We start from the raw sequence: 22,483 nt of genomic DNA on the forward strand, positions 1-22,483 counted from the left end.
GGGGGATGAAGATGAAAGAAGATGATACAAACACCAGCGGCAAAATGCATGGACAAACTGCCCTGTTTCAGTGCTCCGTAAGGACAACCTGCAGCCTGTCCTAAGGACAGAAAAGGAGAGCAAGGGCCTCCTCCGCCCCACAACCCGGGCTCCCATCCCGGGACTCCCAGTCCCCAGACCCAAACTCTGCAACTGGGCTCCCCGCCCTCCGGCCCGAGGTACCTGAGGCCCGGCGTGCTGCGGCCCGCGCGGATCTTCTGCACGCGCAAAGGGAGGCCCAGGAGGCAGCTCAGGGCGGTGGAGACCCTGAGGATCTGGCCGCCCTGCAGAGCACCAGGAAGAAGACATTGAATGGAGGTCGCGCCGCCACAGCTCGCTCCAGACCCACGAAGCCACCCGGCTCGCTCCAGGCCCCCGCAACCCGGCACTCACCCCTTCCATGATGCCGCCGTCCACCTCCACCCGCTGCCCCTCCATGGCTGGCGCGCGTGAGCTCGGCCCGCAGCGACCACGCCCCGGCAGCAACAGGAACGGGACCAGGCGCCGGCAATCCCGCAGCCCGGACACTGCGCTTCCGGGCCCAGCTCACCGGAAGGAAGAAGAATTAGCGTCTCCTGGAAAACCGTTCCTGCGGGAACGAATTCCTCAATGAACCTGACCGGCAGACTGTACGCATGCGCTCTTCCCAGCGCTCTAAGAGGCCGCACAGGGAGCGACCTTTTTTAGTCTAACCAAACTGGCAGGCAACTGGGCCGGCCACAAGGGGGTGACACAGTAAAACCTTCAGGTTCCAGAAGACCTTTTTTTTTTTTTTTATTTATTTATTTATTTATTTATTTATTTATTTATTTGTTTGTTTGTTTGTTTGTTTATTCATTTATTTATTTGTTTATTTATTTATTTCAGTTTTTCCTCAGGCTGGTATTTTATATCCGCAATTATGGGTAGCTCTGCCTTCTCCAGCATCCTCGGGTACCTCAAAGACTGGGAAATGAGTCTGAGTTGTGTGATGAAACAGCTCTGTCTCCTAATCGCAATACTGTTTTTACCCAATATTTTGGAAGCACATAGATTACTTAAACCAATCTGGAACATGCTCCAAGATCCTAACCTGGGAGAAATATTCACAGTTGAAATTTGGAATGTTAGAGCCTGGGAAGTGGCACCCCTGACAAAACGGATTCAGCCGCCCCCCTCCTCAGTAGCCAATCCAAGAAATGAGTAATAATGAAAAGGAGAAAAAGGATGTCTTGTGGAAAATGTGGTCTTGGGAAGAGGAAGAAATAAACCATTGTCTGTCTTCATGGTCCTGATGTAAAGTTTAGGTTTAAGTAAAAGGCAATAGTGATGTACAACTAAGGAGAATAGGTCAAGGTGTGGTCTAGGCCAAAGCTGACCCATCATTGACCTAGCCTCTCCTGCAAAGTGGTCTAGCAGATTTCAGAACTATGCGATCTATTCCTGGGAGACAACTTTCCCTCTGGCTGACTCGGGGACTCCAGCTTTCCCCTTGTCCCAGCATGAGACTCCCAGAGAAACTTCATTGTCTCATAGTCCCCTAACCAAAGGGAGAGGCGCAAGCCCCTGGTAGTATGAAGATGAATTAGAGGCCTAGGAGCCTAAAAATGATTTATCAGCGATGTAATTTTACAGGCAGGAAATAATGAGACATTGAAGCAAGGCTTTGGCTGTAGGAATGTAATATAAATGTACTTTAAAAAATAATTTGTTATATGTATGGGCATGTTGCCCTTGGGCATGAAGAGGGCATCAAATTTACTGTGGCTGGAATTATGGATGTGAGCCACCAAGTGAGTACTGCGGATCTGACCTGGGTCCTCTGGAAGACAGCCATCTCTCCAGCCCCTACGATAGCTTGACTGTCATATATGTTAGATTCTTATTGCGTAAATATAGCCTCTTCTGAAGAAAGCTTAGCCTTTTATTTTTATTTACTTATTGCAGCACTAAGGACTGTGCCTGAGTTTGCTGGCAGAGTCGAACAGTACCTGGGTGGGGAGTGAGGATTAAAATAACTAAAACAAATCACTCTACCCACGGGATCGGCTTGAGAGGGCTGTCAGTATGACTGAAGCAGCCTCGGTTTATTCCAGGGTTCATTTTTTACAGGCAAAGCAAAAACAAGTCACACCAATAAAAAAAGAGAAGTTCGTGGAAACACCAAACTTTTCTAAAACTGCTTCCCTATAGCAGTTATGGTCCAAGGTCATACAGACAAACTTTAAGGAACTTGAAACAAGTTTTAAGGAACTTGGCAAAACTTCCTCTTTTCTCTGTCTCAAGGTGAAGGCCAAGGTGAAAACATAACAAAGCAGCTTAACAAGCAGCTCTCCACAGGACTGATGTTGAGGTTTCCTACCTGCCAAATAAACGCTCTACCACAGAGCTACAGAGTAGCTCTCACAGAGAGGCTCTGTGGTACACAGAGTACAGACCCAGTTTGTGCTCCCTACCTTCTAACTCTTTGGCTCTGACCTGTTGGCACTGTTCTAGCTCCTGTTGATGGTAGAAGGAAGTGGACAAGACAGAAGTATGATGTAGAAACTAGCCAAGAAACAATAGATAATATTGAAACTGATCTTGCAGGATGAGTACAGCCTACAGAGACACTTGGGACTGGAATTTTCCCAGAAATTCTTCTGACATCTTGTCAGACCATCTTGCAGAAGAGATTGGAGCTGAAACAATGAAGCATCAGTGATAGGCAGAACCACACCTTGATGGGACTGCTTAGCTACACTTTCAGCCTTCTACTTCACACCTAAACCTCAGAGATGGGGGGAGGGGGCATTGGTTTTTTGATTTTCTTGTTCCTCATCTCACTCCAGTATAGCCGCATTGGGTGAATAAATTCCTCTCTCCCTAACCTTTCCCTCCCTCAGTCCCTCTCTTTCTGATTTTTGGAGACAATGTTTCTTTCTGTAGCCCTGGCAAAACTGGAACTCTCTATGTAGACCAAGCTGACCTAGAACTCAGAGATCTGCCTACCTCTGCCTCTCGAGTGCTGGGATTAAAGGTGTGTGCCACCACTACCCCAAGCTCTCTTTTAATCCTTTCTTGTTAAGGGCTTCCAGGGCATAGGCTCTGACTCTAATAACTCTTATAATGATATGACCAATAAGCAGCAATCCAGGCCAAGCTCTACATATGCATTCTAATGAATTTCTAAAGAACAGATCCACAGTCAGGCATGGAAGCAAACACCTTTAATCACAGCACTCAAGAGGCAGAAGCAGGCATATCTTTGACTTTGAGGCCAGGCTGGTCTACAGAGCAAGTTCCATGACAGCCAGGGCTACGCAGAAAAACTCTGAATCATAAAAAAAAAAAAAAAAAAAAAAAAAAAAAAAAAAAAAAAAAAAAAAAAGGAAAAAAAATGATGAGCTGGGATGTTGTAAACATGACATAAAATGACACAAGTTAACAAAGCAATGTAATTTCAAGATTCGGATGACAAAGTTAAAGAAACCTCAGATCTCTATTTGGAGTTAAAGCATAAGTTCAGACAAATTAATAGTTAAGTGTTCTGCCCAGTTCATGAACCCCAAAAGACCAGGAATAAACAGACTCCACTGTAAATACATGAGGTTCTTTTTATTGTAAATTACAAGCTGCAGCTTGGGCCCATGCCCCCCACCGCCAAAGTGGTGGGAGCCTAGAGCCCTGTACCCAGGTTAGTTAGGTGATTTAAAGATTCTGGTCCATCCCAGCATGCCCAAGGCAGGGTCGATTCCTGCCTGGCAAGCATCTATTGGTCAAAATGCTACATTTTGAATCAATTGGCTATAGGAAGGTTCCCAGGCCATTAATGATCTGGTGTCCCTCCCTAGGGGGGGATGGTCCAGTTTCCTAACAACTGTATCTCTACTGGGTGGAGAAAGAATGCAGTAAGGTGGTCCTTCCCCTCAGGGCATCACTGGACTTCTCCACCCACTTACTTCAGGTCTTTATTAATAGCTGCTAATTTATCTTTTGGTCTCTCATTAAGATTGTTGACACAACACAGACCCAGAAAGACACACATGGTATATACTCACTTATAAGCAGATTTTAGCCATATAGACATACTACAATGCACAGACCCCAAGAAGATAAGTCCAGTGAGCATCTTAGGCTTCATGTGGGCCCACTAGTTAGAGGAGTGGGGATATCTCTGACATGGACTGCTTTTTGATCACTTCCCCCTGATGGGACTTCCCTATCAGGCCACAGGGGAGGAAGATGAACTCAGTCCTCATTTGAACAGATGAGCTGGGGTATGATGGGGGGCTCCCTTATTCTGAGGAATAGGGCAGAGGAGATGCAGCAGGGAAGGTAGAACTCGAAGAAGAGGGAGGGGCCTATGACAGATGTAAATTGAATTAATTAATTTAAAAAAGAAAAAAAAAAGACTGTGGACACACTAGCTGGATGGTTGTGTACCCTTTAATCCCCGAACTTGGGAGGCAGAAGCAGGTAGAACTTTGACTTCAAGGCTAGCCTTGTCTACAGAGTGAGTTCCAGGGCAGCCAGAACCACACAAAGAAACACTGTCTCAGCATTACCCCCACCCGAGAGAGAGAAAGAAAGAGAGAGAAAGAGAGAGAGCCTGTTGATATAGAACACTGTTTTCACTCCAAAAAGAATAATAATAGCTCATTCTGAGCTGGAACTGAGAGACCATGACCCAAAAACACAGATTCAGGTTCCCTAAACAACATGTTCTACTCTGGAGAGTTACATCAACTTTTTCTGTGAGTAGAAAAGGAAAAGTTGTCATGCATTATCATGCATTTATCAGATCCTTGGGAGGCATGGGGCAGAGGTTGTGGAGAGAAGGCAGCAAAGCAGAGAAGTTTCTGTTATAGGTCTCAATTGCTATCTGATGACATCTGTAGCCTTCAGGTTGATAGAAACTAGTGGCATTGTAAATGTTTCCCCTGTTGAAAGGATGTTTATAGATACAGATGTTAACAGCAAATGGCCATTAAAAAGACTAATGATAGCCTGAGATAATCTTGCCTTTTTATCTGTAGCATTCCAGTTTTCTGCAGTCATGGGAATTGGTCAGCAGAATTTCTAGCAGACACCATTTTTTTTTTTTCAGAGAACTTCAGTTGGTACATCATTTAAGAAAGGCTTTTAAGTATGCAAGGCAAATTTTTGAGGAAAATCCCTTAAAGAGCTATGTAATTTACAGTTCAGCAGAATAGAAAAAACCAACCAAATAGAAAATGCACTTTAAACAAAAATAAAATCTGTTTTGTTTTGCTTTGGAGACAAGGTTTCTCTGTGTAGCCCTGGCTGTCCCAAAACTCCCTCTGTAGACAATAGCTGACTTCAAACTCAGAGATCCTCTGCCTCTGGATTAAAGATGTGTGCCAACACCCTTAGCAAAACTCCAACATCTTACTCAGCATAGGTGAGGTAAAACACAGTGCTTTGAGTCTTGTTACTCCTTGATACTCAGCAGGCTGAAAGGAGAGGATTCTACGAGTGGGGTGCAGGAGCCTGCCGGCAGAGTCCAACAGTACCTGGGTGGGGAGTGACGATTAAAATAATTAAAACAAATCACACTACACACAGGATTGGCTTGAGAGGGCTGTCAGTATGACTGAAGCAGCCTGGGTTTATTCCAGGGTCATTTTTTATGGGCAAAGCAAAAACAAGTCACATCAATACAAAAAGAATCGTGGAACCGCTGAACTTCTTTTCAAAAACTACTTCCCTAAAGCAGTTGTGGTCCAAGGTCATACAGACAAGCTTTAAGGAATTTGGAAAAAGTTTTAAGGAACTTGGTGAAACTTCCTCTTTTCTCTGTCTCAAGGTGAAGGCCAAGGTGAAAACTTAACAAAGCAGCTTAACAGGCAGCTCTCCACAGCGGAGTTCATGGCCAGCCTTGGTCATATCAAGGTGCTGTTTCTTAAAAGTCAATAAATAAGTGTGATTGTACATGTCTGGAACCCCAAAATTCTGAGATGGAGGTGAGGGACCACCCAGGAATGAGAAAAACAACTGTGATTATTTGAATTGAAGCCAGGTGCAGATAGCTCTTGAAGGGCAGGGTGAACTGTTCTGAGAAAAACTATCTACACCAGCTATAAACTATCTTCATGCTATTCTTGCTGACCAATCAATGTATAGAGCAAAAGTGGTCTGATTTTCAGGTATAAAAACCCTGTACTTTGCATGTTCGGAGTTGTCTCCTGTCTTTGGAGGGGCAACCCTATCACGATTGGAATAAACCTCTTGCTTTTGCATCAAAGTGTGGTCTGTGAGTGTTCCTGGGAAGGTCGAGATCCTGAGCAGATCCTCACTGCTCCTGAGCAGTGAGACTCCAGGTCTTACAGAGGCAGGAAGTTCAGTAGCTCAAGGTTATCCTGTGCTACAAAGCTTGCCAAAGGTTCTTTTATAAACTAAAGCCTCAGACCTTAGCACAACGAATTCCAAGATCAAAGTGTCATTCAGGCTGTAAAACTCAGCACATAGACAGCACCCCCTGCCAAAATAAAAACAAAGACCTACTCCATCAAAGTCCATAGTTCTGGGAAAGTCTCTAAATGTACTAACCTTCCTTTTTGATTTCTGTAGTTCCACTTCTGGCTAACTGTTCTTGTTAACTGAAATTTGTCATCACAGAACAGGGGGTTGTGCTTAAAAGCTCTGCCCAAGAAAGGTTCATGGCCACACTGGGATCCCAAACACCCAGTGTGGCTACCAGACGTTCTCTTAGCTTAAACCCATGTCTGAGCAGTCTTCTCTAGTGGGTAACCCCACAACACCTTAACTACATGAGACCCTGTCTGTTGTTGAAAACATCAATTGTTAATAAATGTTATTATTAAATAGCCTATAATTATTGCAGCAGTATTATCTAACCCACTATAATCAATAAAACACACAGACACAAGATAGATTTTAGAATAGCCTTATTTTACCTGGGGCTGGGCAGATACTAACTACTAAGCTACCTAATTACCTCCCAGCCCTCATCCCATGCCATTGAAAGACCCCTGCCTCACCCTAAGTTAAACATAGCTAACGCCATTTTGTGAGACACCACTGTTTTGTAAAACTCTGAAGGCCAGATGAAAAACTGGAAAATTACTGAGAAATCCTAGCTGTGTCACCCACTTGGGATATCTCTGGTCAGGCTGCCCCTGTTGAGTTAAAAACAACTTGTTGTGACTACCCTCATGGGATATCTGACAGAGGTTGTTCCAGCTGAGATAGGGAAAAACAAAATAACAGGTGGCCACATTAAGGGGTGGTCAATCTTGGTGCCCCTGCCAAACTTTGACGCAAATCGTGGTCTCATGAAAATGTACCAATCAGCCCCCTGTAACCATGCTTCTTGCTTCTGTACCAGTGCTTCTGCTCTAAAACCCTATAAAAACCCCAGCTTCCTACCTAGGGGGCGCAGAAGTCTCCCGAATGACTTTTCGCCCCGGGTACCCGTGTATCAAAATAAAAGCCTCTTGCTGTTTGCATCCGAACGCCTGGGCTCGTTGATCCTTGGGCAGGGGTCTCTCAGACGAAAGATACCCTCCGGGGATCTTTCACCATCTGCTTTAATCACTTCTATCTGGGCTATCTCCCATCCACATTCCCAAAACATTTGCTTATGCTCTTCAAATGGGCTGCTTCTCTCCATGTGGAACCTCAGTATTTCTCCTCTTAGACAGAACATGGTTCTTTTTATCATGGTGACCTATCTCTCATGTGATTCTCCTGTCCCCAAAGCCTGCAAACCTTGGCTCTGCCCCTTCTTTATGCCCTTCCCAGGTGTAGGCCTTTTATTTAGCCAAACAGGAATAATTTCTTAGGCAAGGTCACAACATCTTTTTGGAGTTTGTGAGCATCTACTCCGAAAAGACAGCAAGCAGATCTTGGGGAGCAAAAATAATCAACATTAAAATACATAGCACGAGACCAAATCCAACACCTATCTTAAATAAAAGATAGATAGATAGATAGATAGATAGATAGATAGATAGATAGATAGAATTTGCATCACTATATTAGTGATGCAATGAGACGTCAATTTAAAAAGCATTGTCATTGACTAAAAACAGTTAAAATGGAAGATACGCTATATTTAAACAAAAGTTCTATGCCATCAGGTAGATATAAATCAAATCAGGCCATCATGAAATAGTATGTGAAATCTGCTAGGATGATTGTAAAGTAGACAATGACTGGTGTTTAAGGATGTGAAGAAACCATAGACTCTTCATGAACTACTGTTAATGGGATTTCAAAATGATGCAATCCTTTTTGAAAACAGCTCAGCAGGCTCTGAAAAGGTTAATCTGCTGCATTACTGAGTGCTCTGGTAATTCTGTTCCTGTCAGGCGGTGGTGTTGCATGTCTTTAATTCCAGCACTTGGGAGGCAGAGGCAGGCAGTATGAGGCCAGCCTGGTCTACAGAGTGAGTTCCAGGACAGCCATGGCTACACAGAGAAACCCTGTCTCAAAAGAAACAAACAAGCAATAAAAAAGGAAACATGTTTACACAAAAGTTTTTGTCCAAATGTCCAAAAGCAGTGTATTTACAACAGTGTCAAAGCAGAAATAACATCATCAAAAAAATAACAAAACCCCACAAGATCATTGAAGTTAGAACTTTTAGGTTATTGTGTATATGAGAACCAGAAATCATCAACCCCAACCCCCCAAAAAAATCCCAGTTTTATAGAAGTTATTGTATGGTATAGAAAGTTCCTACTCAACAAGAAGGCTGGGCTTAGCTCAGTCGGTAGAGTCTGCCTATAATGGTATGTATTCAAGGGCAGGGGAAATCGTGTCGAGAGAGAGATGGAGGTGGTTAAAATAAATCAGTAGGAAAACAATGAAAAACGAATACACGCAACAGAAAAGAAACAGGTGAAAAGCATGAAGGAAGCAGTTGAAAAATCAATAACTGGGGTAGGTGTGGGTGGCACATGCCTTTAATCAACAAAGGCAGGTGGATCTCTGGGAGCTTGGTGTACATACCAATTCTAGTTCCAGGACAGCCAGGGCTACAAATGTGAGACTGTGTCTCAAAAGGGAAGACAGAGAGAGAGACAGAGAGAGAGAGAGAGAGAGAGAGGAAAGAACCAGTAAACATGTGAAACCTGCTCAACTTTATTAATAATTAAGAAACTTTAAATCAATACCATAGTACTATCCTATAGGGAAATATTTTTAAGTCTGTCAAATGAGAAACAAAGAATACTCCCAACACACAGCCTCTAGACAAGTTACTTTGTACAACTGCACTGCAAAGCAATCTAGCATTATCTAAGTTGAAGATAATCTGTCTCAAAATTCCTTTTATTTTAGCTGCTTGGTGGTTCAGACCTGTAATGCCAGCTACTAAGCATGCTGGAAGGGTAGAGTAATTATAAATTCAAGGCCACCCAGGAAGCTTAATGAGATCCTGTCTCAAAACTAGTAAATAGAGAAGCAGATAGGTGTGGTAGCAGTGGTAGAGGGCTTTCTTAGCTTGTACAAGGCCCTAGGTTCATTTTACAGTCTCTGTCTCACTCCCTTCCTTCCTCCCTGAGCCCCTCCTCCCTCTAGGTCTTACTAACCAAAACACTGTTGGCTAATCAAAAACTGAAAAATCACTTGGCTCTTGTTAGAGAAACTTCATTTAGACCTAGAGAATAAGTTTCAAACCCTAGTTTACAAAGAAAAGATAAGAACACCCTCAGATATAGAAACAGTGTCTACTGAGGTATGCCGATAAAGAAGTAAACTATTTGTTTCCTGAAAATAAGATAGAATTAGGGGAACCCAACAGGAAGAAAGCTACATAGTATGCTTTAGGAGCTGATTGTTTGGTAGGACTACTGTCTCTCACTATACAAGCAGAAGCACGTAGGATTATCAGGTGTATTCAATGTGCCTATAAGAAACTTAATGGGAAAAGTTATAAAAATCAAGTTCTTTTAATAATTACAGATTTGGGGTGGGGGTGGGGGCCGTGTTGACAGGCCCTCTGTGTAACAGCCCTGGCTGTCCTGGAACTCACTTTGTTGACCAGGCTGGCCTCAAACTAGCAAAGATCCACCTGCCCCTGTCTCCTGAGATTAAAGACATGGGCCACCACATCTGGTTATTGCATATTTTCTGATAAAGGCAATGATTTATATGTATTTATAAAATTTATACTTGTTGCCTGCAGTAGGTGTGTGTCTGTTACACTGACAGGCAAAAATAGTGCATCTGTGTAAAGTTGAAGAGGTTGTGGAAAACCTGAGACTTTGTTCCACAACCACTGATCTCGCAGTGCTGAGGATTTGTCTGTCCCCTGCTTCCTCCTGTCTTGTTCTCTCTGATCCCTTACACATTAGTACAGATTTTTATTCTAAGGAGCAAGAACAGTTGAATGTCACTGGACATTCATACAAATGCATACATTTTTTATAACAACCCTATTAAAGTAAAGTAAGCTCTAGTTCCCTCTCAATCTCTCCCCCCCCCCCTTTTTTAATTTTTTTTTTATATGGATATCACCACATAGCTCAGGCTGACTGGCCTTTGATTCACAGTCTATCTCTGCCTTCCTTCTCCAGGCGCTCCCTCACAGAGCTGGGTTTCTGGTGTTTCCTTTACTGGGTCGGCTTGAGCTCAGTTTGACGTTTCTTCAAGAGGCAAAATAATTCAGGATTATAAATTGAGACTTTTTTTTTTTTTCTTTCTGGAGACCGGGTTTCTCTGTGTAGCCTTGGCTGTCCTGGACTTGCTTTGTAGACCAGGCTGGCCTCTGAACTCAGAGATCTATCTGACCCTGCCTCCGTGAGTGCTAGGATTATAGGCACGTGTGCCACTGCGCCCTGTGTGACTCGGTTTGTTATTGTTGTTTGTTTTAATGCTAGGCTGCTGCATCTGACCACAGTCTCTAAGACTGAAAGACAAAGTAATGACACGGTTACTTTAGATGTGAGAAGCCAGTCTTGATAATCTCAAGGACACTACACAAGAGAAGGAATTCCTAGTCATGGACAAGTGTTCCTGTATGAACTTATGAAAAAGTCATGCTTCAGGGCCTTGCTACAAAATATAGAAACATCCTGTTTTTCCGCCTTTATTGTGGTAATGCACGACCCCTCAAGGGCTTCAGTTAGTACCCTTTCTTGTGTGCCCTTAACATCTTTCATTATATTGCTGTTGTTGTTGTTAGTAATAGTATTGTGTGTGTGCATGCGTGCACACCTGAGTGTGTGTGTGTGTGTGTGTGTGTGTGTGTGTGTGTCTACCGCACATGCATGCAGGTGCTCCGAGATGCCAGAAGAGGGCGTTGGATCCCCTGGAACTAGAATAATAGGTGAATAAGAGTACCTGATGTGAGTGCTGGAGATACAAGCAGGAGCCTTCTCCGCAGCTCCTAAACATGACTTCTCTCCATCAGCTGAACTGAAAACACGATTGATTGTTGGTGCGCTTGCATTTAACAAACCTGGCTGTTTGAGCTCCCTCCCCCCAGCCTCTTCCACAGCGTCCCGGGGCTTCACTCGACCCCGCCCCGCGTCCTGGTTGGCTGCTGGGTGGGAGGCTCGTTCCTTCGCTCCTATTGGCCGCCCAGGGAGGTGCGTCTCGCGTCTCGGGATTGGTCTCCTGGAGGAGGCGTCTCTACCAGCTGTGCGCTGGTGGCTATTTCCGGAGTAAGATGGCTGCAGCGCGTGTGCTGGGGACCTGGAGCCGGAGCGCCGTCCGACTGGTAAGCAGCATTGTATGGGTTGAGGTTGGGAAGGAATGACTTGGTAGATGTTATCTGGAGTGGTGTGTTGCTTTCTTCGAGTGCCGCGCGTCCTGTGAGCAAGCGACGGGAGGATGCTTGCAAACAGAAGGGCAGCGAAGGTGGTGCTCCGGTGAGGCTGGAAACTCGTTCCTTTCTCTTCCCTGGGCGCGATTCAGTGGCGATTAACTTTGGGCGATTAGCGTTCCTCCCAGGGGTATCTACATCCTGCCTTTTGGCCTGCTGGCCTTTGCTTGAGTGCCTTCTAGATGGTAGGCATTGTGATGAGCACGGCAGACACAGAGATAGATACATTTGTTGGGGATTTGTTGAGTACCTACCTCGCGCCTGTTAACCTGGCACTGTTAACCTGATCTCAGGCGAATTTTCAGTGTGGAGGAACAGAAGAGAAAAAGCAAGACCGTGCTCTGTAGCTTGAGATTCACTGGGGGCTGCGCTCCTTGGTCCACACTAGCTGCCGTTCCAACTTTTTATCAGCTGTTTACCACCTCCATTTGCGTGCAGTTCCCCCTTACTCATAGGCTTCTAGCAACAACCGTAGAGGTACCCCACTAAGTTTCTTCCAAATTACATTACTTCTTGGATACCGACTTTCCCCATCCCCCTAGATGTTCCTAGGCCCTCCTGATCTCACAAAACCTTTTCACCGCCTGCTGTGTGTACTGGGCGCTGGGGATATAACTGTAACACAGCCGCCGTCCCTTTGCTCCTGAGATTGTAACCTAGTAAAGGAGAACAGGTGAGAGGGAGGCCGGGAAAGACAGAATGCCACGGCTTTAGAATACATCAGAGAAGTGTTGTTATGGAACAAGTGCTCAGAGCAGTGGACACCTGTGCAGGAGTGGGGCTCAGAGAGGAATTCCTGAGGTAAGGAGATTGTGAAGAAGTAGGAAGTAGTCAATCCAAGAGGACTCTTGTCGGGTGTTATTGGCAGCTCTTCTTCTCAGAGCTCTCCCAGACGCCAGTTTCCCAATAGTCTTCTTAACATCTTTAGTTTCTTGGTTCCACTGCCCTCTTTCTCTCTCCAGCTTCTAAATACTGTCTTAAAAGGAGTCATACACTGCACAGACTTCAGGCAACAGTGGTTCCATAACCTTATGACAGACCTGAAGATTTCCTATGACCTTTTCCGTCTTTTGATGTGTGTGGATACACAGACACAATGGTGTTACAATTGCCTACAGTGTTCAGTGGAGTGACACGCTGGACAGGCTTGCAGCATTAGAGCCAGCGTATAGCTTAGGTGGATAATAAGCTAGACCATTTGGTTTGTGTAAGCCGAAGGTGCACTCATAGACTAAATCATCTAATAATGGAATTGCTCACAGACCTTCATTAAGTGATGTATGACTACTTTCTTCTAAAAAAAAAAAAAAAAACCCTGGCTTTAGCACTTTTCCTATTGCTTGTGTTATCTCTCTCACTTCTTTGAATATATTCACCAGCTGTGTTAATGGTTCCCTGACATACCCTAGTCTTCCAAATGGGTCATATATTCTGTCCAAGAGATCTCTAGTTGCACAATATGAGGTGTTTTTCATTTGTAAGTGACACAAATCCAGTGAATGGACAGGACATCATTTGTGCATATAGATGACAGCTGACGTACATGACTGTCAGAATCAGGGTTGATGTTTTAGCAGTTCTTTTGGCCTTTCCCATATGGCCATAAAGGAGCTACAACAACTCATTCAGTATTTAAGGCAGGAAGGAGGATGACGTAAGACTGTTACATGGCTACTGCTAGCATAAGGTTGCCTGGAAAAGCTAGCCTTTAGCCATCTCACAGTGTGTGCCATGATGCCTCAGGGATGCAGACCTGGGCCCCAGAATAGAACCCTCAAACCTGTTTCTCTTGATTCTAGCTTCCTTAGATCTGAAGAAATTTAGCCGCTTTTTATCACAACACTCTTAGGTGCAGGTGTCTTAGTATTTCCTAATTGGGCCTCTGGCCTCTGATGTGACTCTTTTGTAGTTAATTTCCCATAAGCCAGCCATAATGAGCTGATAAAATAAAGCACACATTCGATTATGCCATGTTCTTGCTCTTTTTAAAAATGTCGATAAGCCACATGACTGAGGAAATTCATGATCTGGCTTATCCCACCTCTCAAGCATCATTCTTTATTAAAAGCCTGTTTATTCTACCCTTCATCCTCCTCTTACCCACTCTCCTTTGATTCCCCTTTCCACATCCTTAATTGTCCCTCTTTTACTTTCGTGCATTCGTTCTTAAATTTGACATATGAGACAACCTTCTGTATCTGCCTCTGTGAGTACAGTTTATTTCATTTAACGAGGTGATCTTGAAAAACCATTTGCTTTTATTTTACCTCTTTACTGGACATCGATTATAGGCGCCAGTGAAATAAGATTAGATTAAAAGTAACATTTCTACAAACACACACACACACACACACACTCACACACACACTCACACACTGCTCATTCCAGTCCCGACTCTGACAGTGCCCCCGCTTGCCACATACTAACCTGCATGAGAACCCTGTGAAATAATTAGCTGAGCACACACTGCTCTCTTGATTCCAGACCTTTGCTCATATATTTCCTCTGCCTTGAAGACTCTTGCCTCATCTGCAGCTCTGAGGTGTCCTGGGTTACTCCCACTCAGTCTCCAATCTTACTTCAAGCTAACTCCCTCCAGCTAGGTGCCTTTAGCACATGCTACTGTGGCTGTGTTCGTAGCCTGTGTGCTTCACTTGCTTTATTGTTCACTCTACTGGACACTGTGGAAAGGAGTCTCATGTGTTTCCTTCTGTAACCCCAGTATCCCACACATTATGTGCAAGTGAATGTGAATATTTGTTGAATGTGTCAGGAAAAGAAATTTTTGCTTTACTTTTTTTTTTTTTTTTTTTTTTTTTTGAGCCAGGATCTCCCTGTGTAACTGTGGCTATCCTGGAACCCAATTTATAGACCAGGCTCTGAGTGCTGGGATTAAAAGTGTGTGCACCGTCTTCCTGGCTTCTGTTCTTAACTAGTATGATAGGCCCTCTCTGGTTTAAAATTGTATTTTTTTTCTCCTTTCTGTTGCCTTTTAATCTTTTCACTTTTGCTAATTTTTAGTCTCTCCCCTCTTTCTTGTCTAAGCCATCCAATTGCTATCAATTACGTAACACCCATTGCGCCTCAGTAGCCTTTTCTCAGGCCCTGTTGATCAAATCTTTCAGGTGCCTGTGTTTCATGTGTCAATTGACTACAATCCTGCCTTGGCCGCTTTCTCTTCAGACTTTACCTGTAGTAACCTGTCCGAAAACTATTAGTAGACCGTTTCTTAATCCTGTCTCTAATGTGACCCCTGCCATTGCGTAATTCCCACGCCTTATCCTAGCCTTCACAGACATGACACCAGCAACCATTAAGTATCCACTGCTTTCCTTTACAAATCTAATCAAGCCAAGCCAAGCTACTCGCTGCTCCTGCAGCCATGCTGATCACCTTCCTGCTTCAGGTCTTGTGTTTACATCACTTCCTGGGCCTTAGAAGTATCCTTCTGTTCTTTGCTATTCACCCTTATTGTGCAAGGTCAAATTTACATCTTCTCCATGGTCACACTGACCCTCCTTCACCTCTCCACTTAAATGCTTTCCCCCACAACTACTTTGTTTTGGCTTATAATTTCTTATTACAAATAAGAGCACACATGACCATGCTTGGGAGAAAGAAGGAATTGTTTCTCCTAGATTATAGCTTGGAAAGAAAGGATTCTTTCTCCTAGCAACGTGATGTGTCAGTAAGAGCCTGGATTTTGCCATCAAGTTCACTTGGCTTCAGAGCTTAATTTTGCCACTTCATTGCAATGTGACCTAGGACAAATAACTTCACCTTCTCTGTCAACTTCTCACATGAGGGTAATAAGTCATCTTGAGGAGATAATGTGAGCTGGAGAGAAGGCAATGTACGTGGTACACAGTAAGCAAGCAATTGGAGTGCATTTTAATTGGTTTAATTGGTAGTTTCTGTCCCCCAGTCTATTTGTAGTTCCTCAGTAAGAGCTGTGTTGATGAAGGGAGAACCTTCTACAGTTTGATTTTCTTCCAAGGTTTTAAAGTGAGCTATGTTATTTAAATCGAGATGAATTTGTATACTTCATAATTTTCATTAAGCACCTCTACATTGTGTATCTGAAGAAGCAGAGGTGTGGTTACTTTTTTGTTGACCAAGAGCCAGGGTTGAGAACGTTGAGGAGAAAGGAAGGACAAACACAACAGGGTGTTTGGAGAGTCCTGTCAATATCTGCTCAGCTTTACGCTGTCAACTTAAATGACTTATAAGGCTTTGTTGCTCCTAAATGTTACTCTTGATAAGAATGAAATATAGGCACTAGAGACAGGTGAGAGGGAAAGACACTTGCAACACAGGTCTGAGGACCTCAGTTCCATCGCTGGAACCCATGTCAAAAGCTGGATGGGAGGGATCAGGGGTGGAGAAATGGCTCAGTGGTTAAGAGCACTGTCTGCTCTTCCAAAGGATCCATGTTCAATTCCCAGATTGCTGGCCAGCTAGCCTAGAGTATGCAGCTAGACTGAAACAGCAAGAGAGCCTCAAAATGAGAGGAAGGAGAAAACTGACTCCTGAAAGTTGTCCTCTATCTTCTACATATGTGCACTCACATTGTACATTCACCATAGGCATACGTACATACATACGTACATACACAGTAATACCTCATAGCCAAACTTTGAGCAGAGTGCAGGGAATCTTATGAAAGAAGGGGGAGATAGAAAGACCTGGAGGGGACAGGAGCTCTACAAGGAGAACAACAGAACCAAAGAGTCTGGGTCCAGGGGTCTGTTCTGAGACTGATAGTTCAACCAAGGACTATTCATGGAGATAACCTAGCTCAGACTCCAAGTAAGGGAAACAGGCTGTCTCTGACATGAACTCAGTGGCTGGCTCTTTGATCACCTCCTCCTGGGCGGGGGGCAGTCTTACCAGGCCACAAAGGAGAACAATGCAGCAAGTCCTGATGAGACCTGATGGGCCAGGGTGAGAGGGAGAGGAGGACCTTCCCTATCAGTGGACTTGAGGAGGGGCATAGGAGGAGAGGAGGGAGGAAGGGCAGGAAGGATTGGGAGGGGGTGAGGGTGGGGGCTACAGCAGGGATACAAAGTGAATACATTTAATTAGTAAAAAATATTTTTAAAAATTAAGTATTATAAAATTGAGTTATATGTACATGGGAGACTGTCTATAATTCTGGCATGTGGGAGGCAGAGACAAGGAATCCCCAGAGCAAGATGGGTAGGGAGACAAACTGAAATGGTGAGCTCTGGGTTCAGCGAGAGTCCCTGCTACAGTGTATAAGGTGGACTGCCATCAGGAAGACAGTCAGGGTCAAGCTCAGGCCTCCATGTGCACATGCTTACATACATGCACCCATAACATTTGAACATGAAAACACTTGGATGTGCGCACACACGCATATGGGAGTAAAGAGGTGATTCAGATGAGCTCTTTAAGGTAAAGTCAGCATACATAATTTCAGAAATGAACCCTCAGGTTTTCTTTGCCTTCAGAAATCAGAAATAACTGCCACTCAGTAATTTAAATATAGGTTCACGTACATACGTACATACAGGCAAACCACTAATACACATAAAATAAAACAAATAATTTTTTTAAAATTAAGAACTTAAATATATTCTATAGTTAGACTTTTACTTATCATTATTATTATTATTATTATTATTTTGGTCTTTCAAGACAGGGTTTCTCTATGTAGCCTTGGCTGTCCTGGACTTATTTGTAGACTAGGCTGGCCTTGAACTCAGAGATCCGCCTGCTTTTGCCTCCCAGAGTACTGGGATTACAGGTGTGTGCCACAACTCCTGGTTTCTTCTTCCTTTTCCTTCTCCATCTTCTTTTCTTTTTATATTACTTGCTTTTAGAAAAAAGAATAAAATCCTTACTTATAAATATATATGAAAATATGACTTGGAGCCAGGCGTGGTGGTACATGCCTTTAATCCCAACACTCAGGAAGGCAGAGTCAGGTGGATCTCTGTGAGTTTCAGGCCAGCCTGGACTACATAGAGAAACACCTGTCTCAAAAAACCAATAAAAAAATATATATGACTTGGGAGATGTAGGTGGGAGATCCCTTAAGCCCCAGTGTTCAAGATTAACCTGGAGCCAGCCAGTGGTGGCCCTCGCCTTTAATGCTAGCCCTTGGAAGGCAGAGGCAGGTGGATCTCTTAGAGTTCCATTCCAGCCTAGTCTACAAAGCAAATTCCAGGACAGTCAGGACTTACACAGAGAAACCTTGTCTCTAAAAACAAAGAAGCAAGCAAACAAACAAATAAAAATATAAAAACCACTTAAAAAGAAACAGAAACAAAGAGTGTAAAGCCCTGCCATCCTGGTGTATGCCTTTAATCCCATCACTCAGAGGCAGGTGGATCTCTGAGTTTGAGGATAGCTTGGTCTTCAGAGTAAATTCCAGGACAGACAGGGTGACACTGAGAAACCCTGTCTCAAGACTATCCTGGGCAGCATAGGGAAATCTGTTGCCACACCCCAAATAACTAATGAACACAAGTGATATGATGTTCTCTAAGCAAAAGTAACTTTTGTATAAATGAAAGTTTTAAATAAATACCAGTTTTCTTAAAAAGAAAGAAAGCTAGAAATTGTTGTAGTTTATATTTAAAAGGTGAGGTAGTATTCAGATTAATAACACTGAAAAGTTAACTTTAAGAATAAATTATAATTTAAGGACACTTAGGTTTTGCTACATAAAGCTGAATGTATTTAGGCCTAATGTCTTGGTTCCATCCTAAGGCATTATAAAATGAGTTAACAGAATCATCTATAAATTAGTATAAGCCAGCCAGTGAGAGGGCTGAAGAACAGCTCTGCGGTCCAGACAACTGGGTTTCGGTTCCCAGCACGCATGGAGCAGCTCACGACTGTCTAACTCCAGAGTTCAACACCTCCTTCTGGCTTCCGGGCAGCAGGCATGCACATGGTACACATACATAACGCGTAGGCAAACACTCATATACATAATATTGAAATGAATATCTCTTAACAAGAACTATTGTTTGTTTTTGTTTTGTTTTCTCTTTGGTAGACTTGTGTTCGCTATTTTCAAACATGTAATAACGTACATGTTTTGAAGCCGAAATGTGTGTGTTCCTGTTATCCTTTGCACAAGTACAATCAACCACACCACTCCCTGAGAACAGCAGCTGGTGAGTTTACTCCCAAAATAGCGTGTCAGAAAAAGTCCTTATCTTTACCGATTCTTCTTCTCAGGAAACAGAACTTTTTTACCAGAGTAAAAAAGTTGTCCCTGTATTTCTATCCATTTCCTATTTTCTGTCCCTCTCCATTCTGTACTTTCCTGTAACACTTGTGTCTTTTTACCATCGAGGCTGGGTTATACCCGCTCATCTGTTCTTTTTTTTTTTTTTTTTTTAAACACATGATTTTACATATGAGTACTCTGTTTATGTATGCCTGCGTGACAGAAGAGGGCACCAGATCTCATTACAGATGGTTGTGAGCCACCGTGTGGTTGCTGGGAATTGAGCTCAGGACCTCTGAAAGAGCATCCAGTACTCTTACCCACTAAGCCATCTCTCCAGCCCCCGGTCATCTGTTCTTTATTCTCTGATTTTCTAGGTACAATCATTAGCACTGATGTGACCTCAGTTAAGGTAAATTGTTGATTAATAGAGTCATCTGTACATCCTTGTGCACAACCCTTCTGTCTGTGAGGTAAAACTTTTTTTGTTTTTTTGAGATAGGGTTTCTCTGTGCAGGCTCACTTTGTAGACCAGGTTAGCCTCGAACTCACAGTGATCTTCCTGCCTCTGCCTCCCAAGTGCTGAGATTACAGGCATGTGCCATCATGCCCGGGTTGTAAGATGAAACTTAATCTGCTGTTAGGATGGCCTGACGTAATTACCCTGACTGTCTGTGTGGACAGTCCCTGGCTTTTATCTGCTTACCTTTCTCCCAGTTACCTAGCCTGTGTAAATAACTTGAAGCCTCAAGTATTAGATTTGGCAAAGGCATAAGAGCTTTTTTCCTGCTGGTCTATTGAGAACTCTGACCCAGAACCCTAGATTTCATTGCATACTCAAGCATGTGGCAGATACAAGGCCCTTAGTGCGTGCTGACAGTGACCATCAGGGAACTTTCTAGGCAGGTTCTGCCCGATTTCCCACGCTTTTGTATGCCATCCTCAGTCACCTCAGACAAGGTGAACTTTACACTGACCACTGTTTTTGAAGCGGTTTGGATCTGTTTATACAAACACACTGTGTATGTCTTTTATCCCTGGCACAACCTATGTACTATGTATAGTAATTTATTTTGGTAATTGTATAGGTGGAAAGTGTGTGTTTGTGTGTGTCTGATGTGTGGTTTATGTGTGTATGGTGGGGGGGGCATATTTGTGTGTGCTATGGGTGTGTGTAGTGTGTGGGGTGTATGTATTTGTGTGCAGTTAGTGTGGTGTATGCGTGGTGTGTTTGGTGTATGTTTGTGTATGTGTGTGCTGTGTGTGCTGTGTGTGATGTGGTATATGTCTGCTGTGTGTGTGATGTAGGGGGTGTGTGTTGTGTGTGTATGTATATGCTGTATGTGTGTGTGCTGTGTGTGTGTGGTGTATATATGGTGCGTGTATATGTGGTGCATGTATGCGTTGTGTGTGTGTACTTGTGTGTGTGTGTGGTGTGCAGCGTGTGCTGTGCTGAAGATGAAACCTAAGCCTTCCTTAATTAGGCTCACTCTGTTCAAGCCAAGACTTCCCCTTTTAACCCGGACCACTGTTACTTCCCAGAGAAAGTAGAGGCCACTGAGAAAGAACAGCAACTTCCTGCTTTGTCCTCTAAGCACTTCTCATGAACGTGTTTGTCGATCACAGGTTATGTGAGCTCCTGTTTGTTTGTTTGTTTGTTTGTTTGTTTGTAACTCTGGCTGTCCTGAACTCGCTACACTGTGAACATTCATTCAGGAAGTGTTTGTGGTCTCTTGTGTGCAAGGGACACTGCCTGAGGCACATACCAGTAGACAAAACAGGGATCTTTACACAGGACAGACTAAACAAAGTCAGTATATGTTAAAGTATCTGCTATCTTTGTCACTCAACACCCTTTGAAGGCTCTCTTACCTTGCTTAATGGAGAGAGGAAAGAAAAGTCTTAGGGATGATTTGGCAGAACATAATTTGTGCATACTAGAAGTGCTTAGGCAGGGTAGTACGTATAATCCCCAGCATCTGGGAGGCAGAGGCAGGCAGATTTCCGAGTTCGAGGCCAGCGTGGTCTACATATCGAGTTTCGGAGCAGTCAGAACTACAGAGTAAAACGCTGTCTCAAAAAGACAAACAACAACAGCAATCATAAGTAGTTGCCTGGTTGTTGTCATAAATATGGCGGGTGGAACCTTTATCCCAGCACTCAGGAAGCAGAGGCAGGCAGATCTCTATGAGTTTGAGGCCAGCTTGGTCTACAAAGTGAATCCAGGACAGCCAAGGCTACACAGAAACCCTGCCTCAAAACAAACATTATCATCATCATCATCATCATCATGATAATAATAATAAATAAATAAAAATATGGAGGATGGTTACTGGAAGTAAGAGGTCTCACTAAGAGCAGGCCATTTTTTGTACATTGGTATTGTTACAGACTGTCAGGAACTTCTTAGGAGAGACATAATCCTATCAAAAAGCATAATTTGGCAAGTTAGAAAACATAAGTTCTGTGGCAGTGGGCCTGTGTCTTGAAGTAACTTTTGTAAATCCTTGAAGTAACTTTTCTATGCTTTTTTAAAAGTATAAAATGCTGGGACTTTTTTTGTTTTGGGGGTGGGTTTGATTGATCAGTTGATTTGGTTGACTATAGGGTGGATCAATTTCTGCCTCTGCTTGAGAACACATTCTAATTTTAAAAATAAAAGCATCTATTGATAATACATATTTAATGAGATCGTTTCCTCTTTGTTTTTGAAGTACTGCAAGGACAGGTTGTTCAGTTCAAACTCTCTGACATTGGAGAAGGGATCCGAGAAGTAACTATTAAAGAATGGTAAGTTAATTTCAAATGGTCTTAAGTCAATGTAAAATTAATTGAATGTATAAAAAGTACACACTGAGAAATGTCTTTGCTAATATGCTGGTAGCAGAAATTAGTCCACAGATAACTTTCTTTGATGTGACTTATTAGTGATTGTTACTTTATTTTATGTATGTCTGTTTGCCTTCGTGTATGCGTGTGCACCAGCTGTATGCCTAGTGTCCTCAGAGACCAAAAAGAGGGTATAGAATCCCCCAGAACTGGAGTTAGAGATGGTTGTGAGCCACCATGTGGGTGCCAGGAATTGAACTCGGTACCCTTGATGAATGAGCCATCTCTCCATCTCTCCGGTCCCTGTTTCTTTCTCTTTTAAAAAATACTTTAACTGTCTAGTTTTTACTTCAGGTAAAAAAAAAAAAAAAAAAAAAGGCTGATTTCTAAGAGATAATAAACTGCTATAAAACCAGTGCAGAGCAACAATCAAATCCAGTGCCGCGAGCCTGCAAACCAGGCACACCACCTCTTCAGTTACACCCAGCCCGTCATGGCTTTAGCAGAATCTAATGCATGAACTTCCTAGTATTTTAAAATAATCCTGTCATCTAACTTTGCTAATCAAGAAGGCCTGATCCATGTTACCTAGCAAGCCTCGCCTGTAGGCTTACAAGACACATTTACCTGAA

General features: G+C 43.3%; 2 protein-coding genes across 2 annotated transcripts in view; one reads left to right on the top strand and one right to left on the bottom strand.

The window, feature by feature from the left end:
• The window catches only part of Rtca (RNA 3'-terminal phosphate cyclase), a 20,893-nt gene extending 20,299 nt beyond the window's left edge, over positions 1–594 (bottom strand). The window contains exons 1-2 of the mRNA XM_055628304.1: positions 433–594; positions 223–323 (exon numbers count right to left, since the gene is read on the bottom strand). Of these exons, the coding sequence (XP_055484279.1) occupies positions 223–323; positions 433–477 (146 nt within the window). The 5' untranslated portion in view covers positions 478–594. The remainder of the gene's footprint in view (positions 1–222; positions 324–432) is intronic.
• Positions 595–11,650: 11,056 nt separating this feature from the next.
• Dbt (dihydrolipoamide branched chain transacylase E2) overlaps positions 11,651–22,483 on the top strand; it is a 40,721-nt gene continuing 29,888 nt past the window's right edge. The window contains exons 1-3 of the mRNA XM_055628280.1: positions 11,651–11,710; positions 18,846–18,966; positions 21,737–21,812. Coding sequence (XP_055484255.1) covers positions 11,660–11,710; positions 18,846–18,966; positions 21,737–21,812 — 248 coding nt within the window. The 5' untranslated portion in view covers positions 11,651–11,659. The remainder of the gene's footprint in view (positions 11,711–18,845; positions 18,967–21,736; positions 21,813–22,483) is intronic.

The sequence above is a fragment of the Psammomys obesus genome, unplaced genomic scaffold (genome assembly GCF_907164565.1).
Source record: "Psammomys obesus unplaced genomic scaffold, mPsaObe1.curated_primary_1811, whole genome shotgun sequence".
NCBI lineage: Eukaryota > Metazoa > Chordata > Mammalia > Rodentia > Muridae > Psammomys > Psammomys obesus.